Genomic DNA, 21,917 nt, shown 5'->3' with positions numbered 1-21,917 from the left:
ATTTTTTCCTGAAATGAATACTGAGCCCATGAATAGAGATATCCATGTCACCTGGATAAACGTTTAAAAGCTGGCTTTGGGTCAGCTTTGTCATTGTGCCTGCCCTCTGGCTATTGTTACTGCATGGGGTGAGGCAACAGGCCCAGGTTTCACAGTGTTCTTGTGGTCTTCTCTGAAGAAGCCATTCTGCACACAGGAGCCTATCCCAGGGAAGTCATCATTCCTCAGGGTGAGTCAGCCTCTGCTACCCACAAGCTTTATCTTAAAACCAGAATCCTGGAGGGCTTTTTAGCAGTGGTTGGCTAACTACTACCCAAGGGCCAAATCTGGCCCACTTCCTGTTTTGTACCAGAGGGCTAAGGAAAATACTACATATTTGAATAGTAGAAAAAAAATAAAGACTAACGTTTCATGACATATGAAAACTATATGAAATTCAAATTTTGGTGTCCTTATACAAAGTTGTTGTTGGAATACAGCCACACCCATTCGTTTGTATATTATCTATGGATGCCACAATGGCTGAATTCAGTAGTCGCTTCAGAGGCCATAAGGCCCACAAAGTGATGTATTTACTGCTCGGCCCTGTACAAAGTTTACTGCCGGCAGGTGTAGAGCACAGACTCCAGCCCCAGACAGTCTGGCAGCATAGTTCAGCTCCGTGTTGATTTCACATAGTTCAGCTCCGTGTTGCTTCCACTTGGGCAAGCTCTCTCAGCTCTTCAACCAAGAATGATAATAGCATCTATCTCAGGTGACTTTATGAGAACTAAGCAAATATGTAAAGTGCTTAGAAGAGGATCTAGTACATATTAAATCTGTCTGTTGTTGGTATTATTAGTTACTACAGGGTGTTTTTTTTCCCCATAAACTGAAGTAGCAGCAACAGCTTACCAATTTGCTATCAACAATTGTAAAATTTTCATTTGCAGCACCCCAGTAAATAAATTCTTTAGCAATGGGGCAGTAGAAAGAAGTCTAAAGTCAACTGAAATGACAATTAGCATAGTTGCTTATCCACAAAGCTAATTCTGCATTACATATAGATATTTTATATTCTATATCCTTCTTTTGAACTTGAGCCTTACAAGAGTTTATATTCAACTTTGAGTTTAGCCCTCACCATCCATCTATTCCTTATAACTACTTTTAGTTACCTCTTTCTGAAGAAACAGACATCAAAACAGAGGCCAAGGAACAGAATAAAGAACAGAGGAGTACATTCACACATATACTGTCAACTGATCTTTGACAGGAGTGGCAAAAATACACAATGGAAAAAAGGATTGTCTCTTCAACAAATGGTGCTGGGAAAACTAGATAACCATATGCAAAAGAATGAAATTATACCCTTATTTTACACCATATGCATAAATCAGCTCAAAATGTTTTAGACACATAAATGTAAGGCCTACAACTGTAAAACTCCCAGAAGAAAACATAGGGGGAAAGCTTCATGACATTGGCCTTGGCAGTGGCTTCATGGCTATGACACCTAAAGCGCAGGGAACAAAATAAAAATAAACAAGTGAGACTACATCAAATTCAAAAGTTTCTGCACAGCAAAGGAAACAATGAAAAGGCAACCCATGGAATGGGGAAAAATATTTGCAAAACACATATCTGATAAGGAGTTAGTCTCCCAAATTTATAAGGAACACCTGCAACTCAACAGAAGTAAAACTAATAGACTGATTTTAAAAATGGTGGGAATGTGGAATGGTGCAGCCACTATACCATACAATATGGAAGTTCCTCAAAAATTGAAAGTAAAACTATCGTATGTTCCAGTAATTCCACAATGGATCCAGCCTTAAAAAAAAAGAAAAACCTGTCATATGCTACAACATGGATAAACTTCAAGGATGCTATGCTAAGTGAAATAAGCTAATCATAAAAGGACAAATACTGCATGATTCCAATTATATGAGAAAGGAGATTCCTATTATATAATTAAAGTAGAAAGTAGAAAGGGGCTGGAGTTAGAAATGTGCAATAAGTGGGTGTGGAACAATGAGTTGTTCAATGGGTATAGAGTTTCAGTCATGCAAGATAAAAGGTTCTAGCTTTGGCAGTGGCAGTATCATAGCCAGTGGGGTTTATCTGAGGTGCAATTATTACTAATTGAAAACTTTTTCCAAAACACCGCAGTGACAACATTGGCAATTTTTGACAGTCTCTATGGATACTCAACTAACTAAATAAATGAAAGGGTCCTAAAGAATTGGTGCATGTAGTTAACAATATTCTGCTATACAATTAAAATTTTGTTAAGAGGGTAGATGTCATGTTAAGTGTTCTTACCACACACACACACACACACACACACACACAAAAGTAGGGGGGGAAAACCTCACTGAGGCCAACGGACTCATAAAATGCCTAATCTACCTCAGTGTTTGCTATGGCATTTGAAAACAGTAATCTACTTTCTGAATCAAACACAAACAGGTAATACTATAGTTTATTTGATATGAGAGAACAGGGACTATTAGAATTTTTTTCTCATAATTCAGGACTTTCATTGTTGGAGTTTGGGTATCCAAAAAGAGGGTTGGAGGGAATTTCAACAGAAGAGGAAAACAAGGACCCTAGTGAAAAACCGCCCAGGAACTGGGCATGGAGGAACCCTGTCCACAGGGGTGAACAAGCACAGAACCCCACTCCCCAGAGGTTCACAGTTGTTCAATGTTGGTGACTCTCCATTTTTCTGTGCAACCTCCACAGCAAATACTGTGAATCTTGCTCATGAATGCATTTCAAAAACGTAAAAAAAAATAAAAAATAAAAAACCACAGAAAAACATTCTGCCAAAAACATTCAACCAAACTTCAGACTGCTCAACTGGGTGAAAAAGAAAAAACATGTGAAGTAAAGAAAACCATTTTCTGAATCACCTAAGAGAAGTTCCAATCTCGCACCTTCCTGAATATTTTTCCCAGCACACTCTTCGCTTGCTCTAAAACTTTTCTTGTATAAATAGTAGCTGAGTCATTTTGGAGAGAGGGTTTATTTTGCCTGATTCATCCAGACACTAATTCAAACTCATTTTCTATGGAAGATCTGGGTCTGGCTGCCCCGCCCAGCACCTGCCCTAGGTCCTCCCCAGGCTTAACCCCAGGTGACAACGTCCCCTGGCAAGGAAACACGCCGAGGGTTTTTCATCAGTGAAATGTGCACCGCACGCCAAACGCTCCCCTGCACCCAGTTCCTGAAGTTTATCCCTGTTTTTGCAAGGGCGCTTTCATATTTTGACCTTTCCTCCTTACCCACAAGCTCCTAAGAGCTGCCCGAATGTATTCAGCGCCTCCCCGCGAGGCCGCACTCTGCTTAGAGCCGGCCCGCCCTTCCAATACAGTTGTTGAAATTTTTTAAAAAGTCAGAAAGCAGCCAAATCGGAAGGAAAAAAGAATTCCCGGGGCCCTGTATTGATGTTGGAATGTACCATTGGTGCCGCAGGAAGGAAGGTGCCGGGTGTGAATTACTTGGCGGGTCTGAAGTCACTTACCGGACCTCTGATGACGCGCGGCCTGGGCATCTGACACTGAAAGTCCGGGGCGGGCGGGGCGGGCGGGGGGCCGAGGCCGCGGCGGATCCGTGCGCGCGGCGGCTTCCAGGGCGCGTCCCCCCGCCGCGTGGTGCGATCCGGGCGGGCCGGCGTGACGGGCAGCGCGCGGGGCGGCGGCGCGCAGTCTGCACCATGGCTTATCCTGGGCACCCTGGGCACCCCCGGGCATCCCGGGCACCCCGCGCCGGCGGCGGGTACTACCGGGTGGGGTAAGTGCAGCCCGCGCGACCCTTGGGCACCGGGGACGCCAGAGACCACACTTGGCGACTTGGCTGGGGCGGCTCCCGGCGCCTCCCGCCCCGGCTTCTCCCTGCCCGCTGCCTCGCCCGGCCCTTTCGGCCTGTTTCTCTGGCTCCCTCCTCCTCTCTGTCCCCTCCGTCTCCCCGCGGGCGGCTGCGCGGGGCCACGGCGCGGGTGGATCGCGACCCCAGAAGCCCACCCTGGGACTCTCTGATACGGGGCGTGAACTTGTGCAGATGGGGTGTTGGCTTCCTCCCCCTCCCTCTGTGTTTTCCCTAAGAGCTACAGCCATTTTAACCTAGAATGGACCAGAGACCTGCTTCTTCCTTTAAAAGAAAGTGGGGAAAACTGGTCAGGAAAGATCGCCCGAGTCAAAGGCCCCCTGGAGGAGGGCCCCCTCGCCCCGCGTCCGGGATGCGCGTTGTCCTGGGAACTGTTTCCAAGACGGAGTGTTCCCTCCCGGGCAAATCGCCCGACCCAGACACACCTTACCCCTTCCTGGCTACACCTGTCCCCAGACGCTTTGAAAATGCCATCACACGCTATAAAAACAAATTTAAGTTTGCTTTTAAATTGCTTGCCTAGGTTGCATTGACTTCAGTGACCTGAAGTTAAAAGGGGGATTTCAGTTGCTTCGCCTACGACGATGTCAGGTCAGGACAATTCGTTTTGGTCCAAGCCTCCAGTTTGTAAATCCTACTGGAGCGAGCATGGAAGGAAGTGGGTAGAGAAAAAAAAAAAACGCACAGCTCAGTGAATTATCACAAAAAGAATGTGTAGACACACCCAAATAAATATCACCCAGATCAAGAAACAGAACATGAGGCAGGTAATATTCTTAATCTCCGTTTTATAGAAGAGGAACTTGAGGTGGGGAGGTAAAGGATGGGGAGGGCGGGCCATCGCTTGGCTTTGCACAAAGGCGCCCAGTGGGGAAGGAATGAGACTTGGTTCAGTGGAATAAATGATACTGAATTTGTGTTTTCTGTTTTACAGTATGGAGGGGCCCCGGGAGGGCCAACGTTTCCCGGACAGACACAGGATCCGCTGTATGGTTACTTTGCAGCAGTAGCTGGACAGGTTAGCTTTTCCCTTTAATATTAAGAATCATCAGACTCTACATTTGTCTTAGTCTTTGTTGTAGGGGCCAGTAAAACCACCTTTCCTCTGGAAAAGAATCCCTTTGCTTCTGCCGAAGAAAAAAAGAGGGGGAAATGCTTAGTTACTTATTTCCGAATATTCAGAACAAATTAGGACAAAGTGTTCCTGTGTTGACCTTAGTTCACTTCAAAACTAAACTTGTGATTGAATTAGGGTCCGATTGAACACAAGAGGGGATTATTAATACCCTTAGGAGATCTGTGAGGTAGAAAGATGTCTTTACACCTGAGTTGTCAGGGTCCACAGTGGCTTCCAGAGAAGAAACTGCCAATCTGGTGACCATAAACCCCTGTTTGTACAACTTAAAGGCATGATGTACTAGTAGACTTCTACAGCCAGATTCTAATGGATACTTTCTTTGGGTTGAGCTTGATTGTTAACCAGTTACCCCCTTTAGGAAATAGGTATTTATGGTAAAAACCACCAGCTTCAAAATAAGAAAGGTACTACTCTCCTTACTATCAGGAAGTTAATCTTGTGAACAGTTTAGTTTCACTTTGAGGGAGGTGCTGTTACTAGGTCAGCCTTCTATGTCCTTATTAGGAGCTGTGGCCTGTTTACCCTGGAGCTTTCACTTCTCTGAATTCTGAGTGGTGTGACAGGGGGTGGTGGGCATTGAGGGAGGTCACTTCCCGGGCTCAGGAGGTCACTGTGTATGGTCAATATGCTGTAGGTGTAACCCAGATATGTCCCGAGGCATTTGCTCATATAAATTCAACTTAGCTTTGTTTTGATCAAAAGCTAGAAGTAACGCAATCTTCATGTGGGAATGCCGTAGAAAGTGTGGGATAAAAGCCCAAGACCAGGTTTTAGAACAGCACTCTAAGAAATTCAGTTTGAGAAACTGAGTGGAAAATTGAGTCTAAAACTGAAAGAGCTTCCCTTGAAGTATCTCCTTAATCTGTTAATGATCTGTATCTTTGAAACCACAAGACACAGCAAAGCTCAAGACTCACATTCTTAGATGGCCTGTGCCTCCAGCCCTGTAAGTGACCCCACCTGCTTAGCTTTCACAGCCTGGCCTGTATCAGCATATCCCTGGCCTTTCCAATTGTTGACCCTGCTCCCCACTTAGAACTTATATGCACTTGAGGAATTAGGTGTTTTATTTTTAAATCCCTAAAAATAATATATACCTGGCTCAGGCCTAGGCCAGCCCATGAATAGGCCCGGGGAGCCTGTTTCTCCCAGATATATATAGTTATGATCTGAAGACACCATTCACCACACTATAAGCAAAGTGAACAGGAAGTTCTCTCTCTGAACCATGCCTTTCATTTGTTGATGTCAGCTGTGTGCCCTGCTTTCCCCTCCCCCAAAAAAGCTAGAATAAGAATTTAAGCAACTACATAGATTATTTTATTTTAAAATGCTTAACTCTGGCACTTTCCTAGCTCAGAGAGAGACAAGGGAAGTACAAGTCAGAAACTCGTTGTATTCATTCATTTGAAAATATCAAGTATCAATGGAAGAAACAGAATTCACCCGGTGTTTTATTAAGAGGGGAACCTTACACTTGAGAGTGTTATGCCAAATCTAATTCAGGAATTTAGAGGAAATGATGAAAAGATATTGGTAATATTGGTAATAATAAAGTATAGGTGTTAGCAGCTTCCTGACTGTGTTAATTCTTGTGTAATAATTATTTAAAATAGAGTCTGAAAGTGATATTAAGAAATGCATTTTTTTTGTTGTTATGGCCCTAATTATCCATTGGTGGAAGAGTTGCCTTTATTTCATCATACAATTATTTTTGGAAGTAGGATGAAGAAAAGAATGCCTATTTTTGAAATGTATTTCTTTTAAAAAATTTCGTGTATGATAATACTTATTTTCTTGGTTATTATTGCTACATTGAATACTGAAAGTAAACAGAGAACTGGATGGTACAGATGACTATGGTGATTTCTCTTCCTATTTTTGTTTTCAAAAGGATGGACAAATAGATGCTGATGAATTGCAGAAATGCCTGACAGAGTCGGGCATCGCCGGAGGATACAAACGTAAGTTGCCAGTCCCAGAGTTTCTCTAGACGTGCTCTTGCGGTTCCTATTTTAGCTGTCGCTTATGATGACAGCCTTCAAGGAAAGTGAGCTTTCCCGATCCAGCAACAATTTAGAATTTCAAAAGTGAAATTCAGTTTCTTATTTCCAAGTGTGAATCTGAATGCAGTTCTTAATAAATCATTCCACACTACCTGCCAATTTAGTGGGTTCCTTAGGTTTGGGTTCTCATATTTGGGTTCGCAGGAACCATGCGAAGCAGAAACAGTTTACGTGGCCTCACAGGGGTGAGTTAAAGTGCTGAAGTGAAACCATCCAGCTTAGGTGTCTTTAATGACAGGAGAATGTCCCGCCTATAGAAAAGTTTCATAAGAGTTTATTTAAGCCAAAATGCTGAGGACATGCCGGAAGCAAAATCTCAACAAATTGAGAAAATGCTCCAGAGAATGGCAGTTTTGCAGTTCCTCTTATGTATTTTGAATCAAGGGAGCAAATGTAAGAAAGGTACATGAAATCCATTGGTGGTAGATTAAGGAGGCGGGAGAAAGCAAAGTGGGGAAATCTCTAGGGTTGGGTAAAAGGCAACATGGAGGAGCACATGGTTTTACATTGGTGAGTACAGGATAGTTAATAATGAACATTCAGAGCACCTAGAGCTGGTATGTGGGGAGTTAGGTAACAATGAGGGGTGCTCTGGTACCTGAGGCTGAGCCTTCCAGGGCTGGGGAAAGAAAATTACTCTGACATTTCAAAGGCATGTTATCCTAGATCAGTGATGGCGAACCTTTTGAGCGTGGCGTGCCAGCATTTTGAAAAACCCTAACTTAACTCTGGTGCCATGTCACATATAGAAATTTTTTGATCTTTGCAACCATAGTAAAACAAAGACTTATATTTTTGATATTTATTTTATATACTTAAATGCCATTTAACAAAGAAAAATCAACCAAAAAAATGAGTTCGCGTGTCACCTCTGACACGCGTGTCATAGGTTCGCCATCACTGTCCTAGATGCATCACAGTGGACTGGGCTCACTTAGTGTAAAGATTGACCTTTGCTAAGGAAGATACAGGCCTGGGACGGGACTACCCCCCGTGGCTTGCCCAGGTAGGAATTTATGACCAGACCATCCTGTGCGGTTACTTTCGGTCACTGAGTGTGCCGGGCCTGCCATGTGGCTCCCGATAGCTGATGATGGTCCCTTTCTCGTTCACAACAGCTAGCATCTACTATCTGCCAAGAGCTTACTTTGTCCTGAGCCTGGTGGCACTCGGGGCTTTGAGTGGCTTGGCCCCCTAGTGGCCTGCCTGCACTCCTGGCTCTGAGTGCAGGTCCTGTCGTCCACCCTTAGTCTTCAGGGAGCCAGGGCTGCATTCCTGGTCTCAGCATGCTGCTGGCAACACGAATATTTGGCATGACATTCCCGGGTCTTGCCTCTTTCCACTTCAGAGAATGTGTTTGGGCTAAGACATTCCCTTCCTAACTTCTGACTCGATCCACGAGTCCTCCTTTTCCCTCCTCCGCCGTTCCTCACAGACTGGCTCTGCTGCCTTATGACTTAGCACTCACACCACTGTCCTGCCCTTTGAGCCCTGCCTCCAGCTGCAGATAGGGAACCATTGCAAAGAGGCTGCCTCCTTAACGGATGGGGGTGGGGGGTGTTCTCAACCCCCCTACACGCCTCCTTTCAGATCAGCTCTGGACCCTGACAGATACCAGGGTACATGATAGTGTCCTGACTGAGGTGCTGTAGCTGCCCACTTCTTTGCCTGTTGTTCATTGAGGCAGAACATCCAATCGAAGCCCCCACTGCCTGGGAAACTGTGCATTAAAATTCCCAAACAAAAATTCACGCCTGAGGATTTGTAGTGGCATTTTTTTTACTGTTTGACATGGCGCATTTACTAGTTGGCTCTCTATTTAGACTATTTGCATTTCTGGTTTCATCCTTTGTTTCATGTGACTTCAGTATCCTATTAATATTTCCTAGTTGGGGGAATTAACACAAAGGAGGAAGCTTTTACATTTCTGCCATTTAATCTGGTCCTACACCTACACAAAAGGAGCACTTTCTAGATGAGGGGATTTTTTTTTTTAATGTAGGCAGTACATGCACATTGTTACCTGTTAACTTCAAGCAGCTGAGGCTAGTGAACAGACAGTCTAATGACAGGGTTTAGCAAGGCGAGCCCTGTCGCAGCGCACGCTGTTATTCTACACTCGCTCTGTAGAGGAGGGGTGGTAGGTTTAAATCTGACTAACAAAGTGGCTTGTTCATCCTGGGAGAGCAGTCCTTGTAAAAATCTCATCTGAGAAAGTCACACTTCAGGGTGTGGCTTTAGAGAGGACATTGCCTGAGTCATCAGGACCATGTGAGCTCTGGAGAAGGTATTTCCTGAGTCACCGGGACCATGTGATGAGCTTCATGTGCTCATTTCATCTGGTGGTGGGGGCTGTACCGAACCACAGAGCCATCCTACGTGACAGCTGTCGGACCGAGTTTTGTAATACAGAAATTACACATTCACGGGTCTCTTAAACCCAGCTTCCAGACCGAAACGGCACAGGGGAGGCGAGGGGGTCTACTCCAGCCCAGGACCTACAGGCACCTTTGTAACCTGATAATAGGAAGCAGCCATACCTAGAGGTGGAGTTGATGAGGGCAGTTGCTCATCTGTAAGATAGTCATTCAGCTTCTGTTTTTGCCTTGCGTGCAGTTGTTCCTCTGAGCCGCAGAGAAACAGCTGGAGGCAGGGCTCTCCTGCGAGGTCTGTTACACTGGGTTCCTCCTAGAAGAAAAGGTGTGTGAGCCATGCTAGTAAAATGAACTGGAGAAGGAGAGTAAAGGTACAATTACAGTGAAGATTATTTTGCAATAATGTAAAATAGAACTCGTAATAAAAGCTCTTTCTGAAGGGAAAATACAAGTAATATTGAGTGAGAGTTTCCTCACCCAAACTGATTAGACATCAGCGTTCTAGTCCCTAGAAGAGTCTGGAATGGAGGATTTTCTGTTCACTTTTGTTCACTGCCCATCGCATTCCCTCCCTTTGTAACCCTCACAAAAAATGACCAGATTTCTGTTTTTCCTGAAACAACTCTAACTTGTCACTCTCCTCCTCTAAAAACCTGGAGTAGCTCCATGGTGCCTAAAAATAAAAGCTAAACAGTTTATCAGGAACTCAAGGTAGTGTAGCCTCATGGAAAGGTACCTACTTCCTCCCACTTCCTTTGCCTGCCCCGGACTTTCCTGCATCTTTGCTTATGCTGGCCCCTAGCTCTACTTGGCTGTCACCAAGTGTCCCCCATCTTTCTGTCATTCAAGGTTTGGCCTAAATGCTGCTGCTTCTACAAAGTCTCTCTTACTAGGAAGGAGCATCTAAGTCCTCATTGCATCTTACTCCAGAGCGCTCTTATTTAACACAATTCTCGCAATCGTGTTTATCTGGTTCCATATATAATCTTATTGCGTATGAACAGAGGTCAGGCTATTTGAGGTAGGAGGCTGCCATTCAGAGCCTCACTTTAAATTTAGGGAAAAGAGAGAAAAATATGATTAGACAAAGAACTAGCAAACCAGCTATTTATAGTCAAGTATGAGCAGCAACAAAGCACCCCTACCTTCCTACCCACAGTGGTGGGTGTAATACTAGTACATTGTGGTTCGTTATGGTGAATTGAACTCACTCTATTACAGTTTCAAAGGTAAGAAGGTACATAATATTTTTAAAAGACTATACTATGGAAAACTTTAAGCCTATTCAAGATAGAGATAATTATACAGTGAACTTCTATGTACCCATCACTCAGCTTCAACAGTTATCACTGTATGGCCTTCTCGTTTCAGCTCTAACACTGCCCCGTTTCTTGTGAAGCAAAAGTATGTAAATCGTATTCCCAGTTAATTTGAAGGTATCAATGTAATGTGAATTTTTGAAATTGTATTAATAGGTATGTACTTTCCTTGATTTAACAGCTTTTAACCTGGAGACTTGTCGGCTTATGGTTTCGATGCTGGATGTATCCTTTACCTGGATTGCTGTTTGGAGTATTTTTTCTTGTCAAAAAAATTCCTCCCTAAAGGGATTCTTCTGAGAATTAACACCTTGTGAACACAGTGAGAAATGACCAATTTTTTTTTAAGTCCTTAACTTTTAAGGTGGAAATTGGAGAAAGGAAGGGAGCTTAGTAAGATGTTGGTTGTTCCAGAATTCAAGGAAGCAGCCAAGGAGAGCCGTGTAGAACTCCGAGTGTCCGGGTAGCTTTTTTGCTTCAGCAGTGATTGTTCTATGTGACTCGCACCTGACCCTCAAGCCGTGGAATTTGCACAGCACAGTTGTTGGATTCAGTTTAGCAAGTGCTGGCCCTCCGGTACCTTCCATCCCACCTCACTTGCTAAAGTGAAAACCGTGGATCTGGGAGGGCTTACCAAGGGAGCGTTAGGCCCCACGAGGGTCCCAGGATGGAAAGGTGAGCCACGTAGCCTGGGGCATCCAGAAAGTGCAACCGGTTCCAGGAACAAGGAACAAGAGCGCTTTTTACTTGTAGCTCACAGTGACCATGCCATTTCCTTGTAATCATATCTCATCGATTATCTTTTCTCCCACAATGAAAAGGTGGACTCAGCTCTTTTCCCAGAGGCCCTGTAACGTTTTTAACCGTTGTAGCAGAAAGAACATTGAATTTCCTTATCCTTGATCTTTGATTTAATCATTAGAAAATATTGCCCTAAAAAAAGATGTTCTAAATCCTTAACTACAGTTCAGAGAGATCTGTCAGGCACCATGGGTTTCAGTGAATTTAAGGAACTCTGGTCTGTCCTGAATGGCTGGAGACAGCACTTCACCAGCTTTGACAGCGACAGGAGTGGCACAGTGGATCCTCAAGAATTGCAGAAGGCCCTGACAACAATGGGTGCGTATGGGGAGGGGTCATTTTTTTAAAAATTTCTAAATCTGCATGAAGGCAGTTTCTGTATTCTAGAAGTATTGTGTATTAGTAGTACTCTCAGTCTTAAAATATTGTGCTTATTTTTTAATGATCTTTCTGTCATCCTTTAACCTTTTGGCTGGATGAATTTTCTTCCTTTCAGGATTTCGGTTGAGTCCCCAGGCCGTGAATTCAATTGCAAAACGATACAGCACCAATGGGAAGATCACCTTTGATGACTACATCGCCTGCTGTGTCAAGCTGCGAGCCCTGACAGGTGTGTTCTTTGAGATGGTGTCATCACCATAGGTCAAGAAGACACGCATTGTTATGACATTTCATTTCTCAGTGCTTCTAAACTTTTATTGTCCTAATCTTTTTTTTTCTAACTTAAGTGGCTTTTTAACATTTCTATTCAACTCATCTAGCAGAATTATTTTTTCAGATTTTTTTTTCAGATTTGTACATGAGCTGCCATTAAAAAAAATCCTGACAGAATTTTACTGAAATGTTCCAAAACATGACAGACTAATTTTTTGACAAAGTATGAGCAGTATTCTGTGATTTCTCCCTAGTATGTGAAATATCTGAAAAGAGTGAATTACTCATTTGTAGTTCTCTTTCCTATTTCCTCCTGATGGAAAGTAATTTAAAATAGTGGTCATCTGTTCCAGGTCTATTTCTTAAATGATGCGACATCAATAATCTCTATACATTTCTATTCCCTCTATTCTTTTTCTTCCTCTTGTACACCTTTTCTTGTTCCATTCCTTTTACTCTTTAATATCAGGTTGTAGAATGTTTATTCATCCTAACAAAAATTTGAGGGCAGATTTTTTAATGAAAGTAAATCCTTTTCAATAGGGCAGAGCTCAGGTGGAATATTTTATCACGGCCCGTTTTCCATAGTACGTTCACCACCTATTTCCTAATTAAACAACATCTGTGACATTAAGAACTTTGAAATCTGTGCTTTCATCAAAATTAAGTAATGGCCTCAGAAGCCGCACAGCTTTTACTGACTTTGGGATAAAGTGTTTTCTTCCAGCTCCACATTGAAGGAGAAGATGGCCAACTTCTATACATTGTATTACTTTGTTGTTTATTATTTTTGTTCATATTCATATAATTGGCTTCTTTGCTTTGGTTATTTTGGCTGGTTGTACAACCTAAATGTTATTGCAGTGTGACCCAAAGCCCAAATAATTAACTATTGCGAGTTCATATAATATATTTTTAATTTACTGTCTTGTTTTACAGACAACTTTCGAAGACGGGATACTTCTCAGCAAGGTGTTGTGAATTTCCCCTATGATGATGTAAGTCTCAGTAAATTCAGAACTGAGTAGCTGCATAAGATGCACACCAAATGGGATGCCCTTTAAAGTTAACTGTTAGGAGCATCTTAAGCAATGGTTCTCAACCTTCCTAATGCCACGACCCTTTAATATAGTTCCTCATGTTGTGGTGACCCCCAATTTCATTGTTACAAATTGAACATAATTAAAGCATAGTGATTAATCACAAAAACAATATGTAATTATATATGTGTTTTCCGATGGTCTCAGGCGACCCCTGTGAAAGGGTCGTTCAACCCCCAAAGGGGTCGAGACCCACAGGTTGAGAACCGCAGATTTTAAGGGTGCCAGAGTAATCCAGGCTTCAGTGATCAGGAGTTATCATTCAGAATTTACCCATTTCACTTATTATTCATCTTACCCACAGAACACTGCTGTATATTAAAAAGGCCTGGGTCAAAGCCCAGCTTGTCCCGCTCTGGCTGGGTCACTCAGGCAGGTTTCTGCATTGCTCCGAGCCTGTGTGAGGGGAGAGGAGGAAGTAATACTTCTTCACCCGGCTATTGTGAGATTTCAGTCAGAAATGTCCTTGAAAAGCATCGCTCAGCGTATCTGCTTTTGCCTTCTTCTCAGTCACTGAGAAGGAACTTCAAGAGCTCAAGACACTATGTGACACACCCATGTCCTTCATGGAGGACATCAGGCACAAGCTCAAGGGTTTACTAACCAGCCACACTAAATGAGGTAGGATCAGGCCATGTCACCAGCGTGAAGGTCACCGAGGGCCACCTTTGATTGCATTCATTGGATATACGTAACAAAGCAAGGGAAAGGTTTAGTTGCTTCACCATTTTTTGCTTGAAAGCCATTGATTTTTTTAAAAATTATTTTTAGAATAAAGTCACTGTGATAACTGAATAAACTAAATGTTGCTCCGTCACAAAATACAAAGATACACGTGAATTCGGCTCAGCAGCTGCTGCACTTAGGTGTACACTTTGAAAAGGCTTGTGTGTAAATATGTTTATTTTTTTCTGCTTAAAGATGTGTTCTCTTTCATGTGCAACTTCTCAGGTGACAGTCCCGTCACTGTTTCCGAAGGACAGGCAGCCTGTGGAGTGGAAAGTCACAGCCTTTGCCCTCAGATGGGGCCACTTAAGAGATACCTCAACATCTTGATCCTTAGTTTCCTTTTCTCTGAAACGGGGGTGGTCAGCTGGGCCTTGCAGGAATGCTGCAGAATTAGCAGTGCACAGTCCTCACTGGTGTTAGAAGAGTGAAAAAGAAAACTGATAAGAAGCCCAGTGTGTGTTTAGTGGGCGGAGCAAGCAAGCACTTCACAGCACATGCTGATGCTTCTGAACTGCAGAAGGGTCAGAGCTTCTGTTTCTGTGCACACATACACTCGCATGCTACCATTCCATTGACTGATTAAGCAGATTTGAAGGGAGTAAACTGTTTAAAGGAGCTCCGTTAGAGTAATGGGGTAACCCTGTGCAGTTTGGAAGTCTCCACATGATACGAATGTGTAAACTGAACTGTTATTTCTATTTGTGAGTAGGAACCTTGGCCATGCCCATTTCTTGAGTCTTAGGTCGTCTTTGGAATTTAAATAATTCTATATACATTGGAGTAAGATCTGATGTGAGCTTTGACATGAGAAACCCATTGGATTTTCTTTTTTAATCCTCACCTAAGGATGTTTATTAATTTTAGAGAGGGGGGAGGGAGAGAGAAAGAGAGAGAAACATTGACCAGTTGCCTCCCGTACAACCAGGATCAAGCCTGTAAACTTTTGGTGTATGGGGACGACACTCCAACCCACTGAGCAACCCGGCCAGGGCACCCATTGGATTTTATATTAGACTGCTTCCCTCAAAAAAACGAGCCTTTCCATATGTCATTTACTTTTATTTTATAAAGGATTTTTAAAAATTCATAATTCAAACTAGAATACGAATGTAAGTTGCTTAAACATAAGTCAGAGTGTATAAGTTTAAGAGGTCTGCATTATAATGCTGACTTTTCTCTCTTTCAGTTCATCCAGTGTGTCATGAGTATTTAAACCCAGAGGGCGCTGTGTGAACGGGATCGACATTCCAGCGGGAGCTCGCTCTTTGCTTGCCTTCAGTGACGCGTGTAAACTTGCTTCACCGCTTTTCCTTAACAGCTGTTGTAAAGGTTTATTACTTTATGTACATCTGACGTTTTTGTTTTCAGTTTAGGTAATAAACTCTTTGGAATTTTATTAATATAAGATCAGTTCTGTTATACCATTTAGAACTTCCTTGAGCCATTGTCATGTCTTATTTTCTTGTTAACCCTGTTTTATGTGAATTTAAGTGTGCAGAATGTTTAAGGCACATTATATACTTTTCACTGTAGGAGACTAAAACCTTTTCATCAGGCTGCAGCTGCTGTCATTCCTCCCCTAGAAGGGCTCTTGCATGTTATTGAAAGCTTTATGTATGGCATATTCTTTTTTTGTTTTGTTTTGTTACTCCTCACCCGAGGATATTTTTAGCATTGATTTTTAGAGAGAGTGGGAAGGAGGGGGAGAGATAGAGAGAGAGAAACATCAATGTGAGAAAGACATATTGATTGGTTGCCTCCCACACGTGTCCCGACAGGGCCGGGGAACGAGCCTGCAGCCAAGGTAGGTGCCCTTGACCAGAATCAGAACCCAGAACCTTTTAGTCCTTGGGCCAACACTCTAACCTCTGAGCCAAACCAGCGAGGGCTGTGTGGAGTATTCTTATCCTGTAAAATGTTTTATACCTACAGTGATGCAAGAAAAACCATGGTAATCCATGTCAGGGTTCATCTTGGTAGAAACTTTAAGGCTTACAGATGTTTTGATTGATAGTCATATGAACATATGGGGACAGGAGTGATTATTTTCTGCCTCTTGAAAACCTATTGAATAATCTGAATGGCAAATACTGTCTGTCACCAAGATCTTCGTCATCACCCACGTAGACCTTTGTTAACCATACTTAAAAACCTTGTACATTCTGAGCTTGACTATGTAAAAAAGAAAATTAACAGGAAAAAACTAAGGGAATATACGAAAATATGCGCTATGATTATTTTGGCTAACAACATTCTAGGTGATTTAACTTCCTTTATACGTTTCAGTATTTTCCAAGCTTTCTATAATGTGTGTGCTTTCCCTTTAAAATCAGATGTTAATTTTTTAAATATTGATACTTTCATTTTGATATGCCATGTGTTCACACTGACATTAAAAAATATACACAACCAAAGGTCTGGAAATTGTGTTCCGAAATGTTGCTGTGCCTGCCACTGGGAGTCAGGATCGTGAGCTCATTTTCTTCCTTCCTGCTACTTTTCCAGATGTTCTCTGATCAGCAGGTATCACACTGTAGTAGAGGGCTTTTTAGAAAAAACCTTAAAGCATGTCCTTCTAAGTAAGATCTGGATTCTAATGCTGCCTGTGCCTCTTCCTGTGGATGTGGTTTGACCACTTTAGGTCATCTCTGAGCCTCAGTTTCTACACCTTTGAACAGGGATTAGCTATTACCTCCTGGGGTTAATCTGACTCTGAAAAAGTGTGTTGGTAGAATCAATACCAATAATGTTTCTGTTACTTAAATTTAAAGCTGGGCTGGTTTGCTCTTTTTTGCAAGAGAGCTTAATAGATAAAATAATAAACTTAGTCTAATTTCTCCCTGCCAGCAGAACACCTGTCTCATTCTGAGGCCCAACGTGACAGCTACCATCCTGATGCCAACCAATGAAAATCAAACATTTCTAAGCATCTTTAGCTGCATTTCAACTAGTTATTTTTTCAAATATTGCTAAAAATATATATATATATTCATTTATACACGTTTATTCAGCCCCAACTTATATATTGATGTCAAGTAGTCACACCTGGGCTACATGTTAGACTGTGAAGCAGCTGGTTTATACAGGGTGGGGCAAAAGTAGCTTTACAGTTGTTCGTATGGAAAATAACACAAGAATCAACTTTTGCATACTCACAATGTAAACCTACTTTTGCCCGGCCCTATATTATGTGGTGAGTGTAGCTTTCACTCCAGAGATATTGTCTGAGGCAAAAAGCTTGGCTTGATCCTGAGCTGTCCAGAGGAGGGCCAGACAGCTCAGAGGACCAGGAGGCAGGGAGCACCCTCAGCCCCAGGCCTGCTGTTTGCTTCAAACTCACCAGGATCCTCTGGGGAAGTCACGGTTTAAGGCAGGGTTGTTTTCTAGGTGACTAAGGTGGTGAGGAAGAAGGCCCTTGCCGACTCAAGCTGATGGGCCATATTTGAAGCATCCAACTGCTTTGATGAGCCCCAAGGTGAGCTGCAGCTATCATGGTTCTGAATTTGCCTTTGGTCAAGTGCGAAAGGACACAAAACCATGCCTCTGAAATACTCGATTCGGTGTTAATTATTGATACCTTATAGCAAGTCTCCGTATCTCTTCCACTTCTACTTTCACTATTTCTTTCCGAAAGCATGGAGCCTGGTCTTCAGCATGTCCCTGCATTAGACAGTTTCCTTCCCCTTAAGGAATTTGATGTATACATCTCCTTTCTTTAATTACAGCCAAAGTCTTCATTACTAGTGAATCTCGTGTTGCCTTATTTCTATTTTATGTTGGGTTCTGTGTCTCATTCATTATATACTTCCAGTGCAACCTCTCCCACTTCTTTACAACTGTCTCTCGGTCTGTTTTTCTGGTAAAGCTGTGAGGTCAAACCTGAATCCTTCAGTTACGTGGAGAATTAAGTTCCTCCAGTCACCCCAACTCAAGATTTGATTTAATTTTGCAGATTTGTGCTTCAAGCGATTCCATGAGTTATGAAATATACCCTTTCCAAGTGCTTCCATAGGATGTGGCTACAGGAGGCCTGGTGCCTCTCTGGGGACGACTGGCATGGACAGCACACGGACGTCTTACCTAACTGCTCACAGCTCTCACTCCCCCTGAGCCAAAGTGGAGGTCAGGCTCCACTTGTGCATGAAGTTCCAGGTGGTACCGTCGGTCACAGATGGCATGTGAGCTCAAACCTCTGCTCTTTCAGAAATAGACTTTGCCTTCACTCAGCTGAGTGCGTCCCTGTTTCAGTGCACATCTGAATGAATATTTATATATGCCTAAAATATAAATACAAGAAATGGAGCTCAAAAAAAGAAATGGAGCTCTATGTAATCCCCATAAGTTTTTTTTTTTTAGTTATAATACATGTGCAAGCCCTTAATCCATTTTTCTCACATATTACTTTTTTCCTCAGCAGACTAAGAGCTAAAGGCAAGGGAAGTGCAAGTTCCAGGGTAAAGACTAGTGGGTGAGCACAGCAGTGTGGCTCAGGGGTTGAGCATCGATGAACCAGGAGGTCATGGTTCGATTCCCAGTCAGGGCATATGCCCGGGGTTGCAGGCTTGATCCCCAGTGGGGGGCATGCAGGAGGCAGCCGATCAATGATTCTCTCTCATAATTGATGTTTCTTTCCCTTTCCCTCTGAAATCAATAATACATATTACATGTATATATAAAAATATAAAATGTATATATATATACTGGTGGGTGAAATTGCTGCTTGGCGGATGATGAAGCGGCAGGTGTAACAATTTTTCAGTCTATGAACTCGAACTTAAACAGTCTTCCGAGGCCCATCGCTTTAGAGTCTAACACAGGTGAGCTATTAAATAAGCCCACTGCCTGGGCTCTAGGTCAGGGTACGGAGCCGGGTCCTTGTTAGGGTCAGGGAGAAACTGCAAAAAGATGAGGCATAGCAGGTGGGTAGATGGAGGAGGCTCTGCCTGCTGCCCGGCTGAGGAAATCATCCAGCAGACACACCCAGGCTCTCCTGAAGGACCACTGCATCTCTAAGCATGCTGATGGCCTCGTTTAGGACAGTGCGGAACAGAAAGAAAACCCCTTACCCGTATCCACACATAGCTTCTGAAAGACAAACAGTGGCTGGGAGAAAAACAGGACTACAGGGAGTTATGCATCAAAAGAACATTGATCTTTCATTGAAAGTCACTTTATTGATGTTACAATGAGAGTAACATAGAAAACCGTGGTCTCTTATTAGCTTCAGAAGGGAAGACTAATAAAATTGTGCCGGTGATTTGAACCTCAAGTTACAGTGACCGTTAAAAACAGCAAGATTTTGTTAACTTACAATATGAGAACAACCTTAGCACTGGAACAGCCATAAATCAAGTCACGCTTGCTCAGGAAAGCAGTTGCCATACACATTCAGTCGGTGTTTGCCAAAACCCAATAATTTTTAAATAGCCTAAGAACCTGAAGTGCAGAGAGGCAGAGAGGATAGAATGTGAAAACGAAGCCAATCTAAGTATATACACGATAACCTGGTTACCAAAAGGGAAACCGGCTAGTTATTAACTCTTCCCACCAAGTGGCGTCCACTGTGGATGGGACATCACCCCTCGAAGATGACAGATGTGGAAAACACTAGCACAGACCTAGCCTGGCTAACAGATAACCCGCTATGTTTAGGGAGAACACAGTTTCTAAGAGAAGGTGTGCTAGGTGGAAGTCTCTTCCAGCAAGTGAAAAAAGCAGAGCATGCTCACGTATCCTGAATAAACCTGTCATTAAGCACTTTTGAAGTTGGTCTAAAAAAAAAAGTGCTCCATATAAAACAAAGCTCTTGGGTCCCTTTACCCACTAAAAAGACTCTGGAATCACAGTTTGATTTTTGTACTGGATTGTGGGGGTTTTCATCAGGCAGTGATACACGCGTATAATTTAGCAAAATCTCTTGGGTTATTACCGAGTACATGTATTCATATCAGCACTTTCTGTGTGGTGTTACCTGGTATGACTTAGCACCGCTGTATTTAAAGATTTGGAGCTATTTTCATTATTTTAGAGCTTGACCATCAAAACACAAACCCACATCTGAAACTACATGTAGGCTAAGCCCTATAGCAATGATGGTGAACCTTTTGAGCTCGGCATGTCAGCATTTTGAAAAACCCTAACTTAACTCTGGTGCCGCGTCATATATAGAAATTTTTTGATATGTGCAACCATAGTAAAACAAAGACTTATATTTTTGATATTTATTTTATATATTTAAATGCCATTTAACAAAGAAAAATCAACCAAAAAAATGAGTTCGCGTGTCACCTCTGACACGCGTGTCATAGGTTCGCCATCACTGCCCTAAAGTATAAGTAGATTAGTATTATATGTGTGTATGTGTGTGTCTTTTTAACTTGAGAGGAAAATGTACTTTTCTTAGCAAACTCTGGAAACTTTATTAATCATTTTTAAGTGCCTCGTCATAACAAGACTGCTAGTCTCATTGTATGCCTTTTTTGTAAAAAAACAAACAAAAACAAAACAAACAAAACAACACACGTTTTCCCTGATTTGGACTTTAAGGAGACCTAAAAACATGACATGATGATGCCCTTGAGCAAAACCTTCCCAGCCTTGAAGTGCCTCCAGCTACAAAGCAGGTGCCATGAACAATGCAGCAGCAGCAGTGACTGGCCCATCACGGGCTGGACCATGAAGTATTAAAAGCCAACACTCGGTAACACTGCAGAGCACACAGGCCTGTCTGTTGTAGGCACGCAGCACCTCTCCCCACCTCACCCCAAGTGGCCATCCTGGGCCCATCTGCACGGTTAGCTCCTGAGCTGGGAGCGGATCTCCGTTCTACTCCTGTGCCAGCACCCCAAGGCTGGCTGCGTCCTATCTCCCTTCCATCCTGAAACACTGCACCCCATGCCCAGGTGCCCCGGGGAGAAGACTAAAGGTGCCTCTGCCCCCTATTCTACATCCCTCTGCTTCTCCCAAGTGCCAATTTAGGCCAAAAAAGGGACTTACCTCGGTGACAGTGCAAGTTCCTAGTCAGGAGAAAAGGGCTGACAGCTACTGGGAGGGGAGTGACTTCGGAAGTAGGAGGGTCCGGGAGCATCTCTCAAACCCCACCGCGAGGATGCTTACTGTCTGTCGGGCTCTGGATATAAAGGGCACAAATACTAGGCAGGTTTTTGTTTTGTTTTAATGTGTTTTCTACTTATAAACCGAATCAGAAGATGCTCCATTCTGGGGACTCTGACAAAGCAATGAATAAGTGTGAACAGAAATAGTACGCCCTGCTGTCTGAGGTCCCGCTGGTCTCTGTTCGCTCTGCTGCTGCAGGTGTGCTGGGAAAGCTCCTCTGGCGATTAAAAGCACCTGCCCGCAGAGCATATGCTATGAGCATGCGCCCACGACTCCCAGCAGGTGTGGCTGCTCCCCCAACACACACACACACACACACACACACACACACACACACAGCAGGATGGGCAGGCTGGCCACCTCGAACTCCAATACACAGGGAAGCTATTTCTGAAAAGTCCTTCACTCTCCCTTTGGGAGGAAAGTTGCATCCAAATTCAGAGCAGTCTTATCAAGTCAGAAAATATCTCGGGGGCAGGGAGACCTGAGCTCCAAATTAAGCCAGATTCTCTATGAATGTGTGCTGCTTATATATTTTAACTTAGTAGACTGAGAATGTGGGATTCATCTTGACTCCGTTTAAGAAAAAAAAAGCAGCATGTGGGTGACAGATTTAGAGGAAAACATAGAAGGGTTTCATGGAAAATCCATGCCAACTTACCAACCTGTAGGCTGGCATTGAAATGTGCTGCCCACAGCGCGTCCAGGCAGCAGGCAGCAGTGGGATCCTAATGAGGCTGTGGCAGCAG

General features: G+C 43.1%; 1 protein-coding gene and 1 pseudogene across 1 annotated transcript; both read left to right on the top strand.

Annotated features, from left to right (window-relative positions):
• The first annotated feature begins 2,064 nt into the window (after window positions 1-2,064).
• Window positions 2,065-2,188, top strand: LOC111827971 (annotated as a pseudogene).
• A 2,286-nt stretch (window positions 2,189-4,474) lies between these two features.
• On the top strand, window positions 4,475-16,466 carry SRI (sorcin). The gene is made up of 8 exons (XM_006099081.3): window positions 4,475-4,637; window positions 4,805-4,888; window positions 6,903-6,972; window positions 10,950-10,993; window positions 11,740-11,887; window positions 12,066-12,179; window positions 13,163-13,221; window positions 15,239-16,466. Exons 1-8 carry the CDS (start codon window positions 4,581-4,583, stop codon window positions 15,263-15,265), a joined length of 603 nt encoding a protein of 200 aa, XP_006099143.3. The 5' UTR covers window positions 4,475-4,580; the 3' UTR covers window positions 15,266-16,466.
• Window positions 16,467-21,917: the final 5,451 nt, after the last annotated feature.

The sequence above is a fragment of the Myotis lucifugus genome, unplaced genomic scaffold, assembly GCF_000147115.1.
Source record: "Myotis lucifugus unplaced genomic scaffold, Myoluc2.0 scaffold_257, whole genome shotgun sequence".
NCBI lineage: Eukaryota > Metazoa > Chordata > Mammalia > Chiroptera > Vespertilionidae > Myotis > Myotis lucifugus.
Note: the sequence above shows the minus strand (reverse complement) of the source record. Positions and strands in the feature narration are given on the sequence as shown.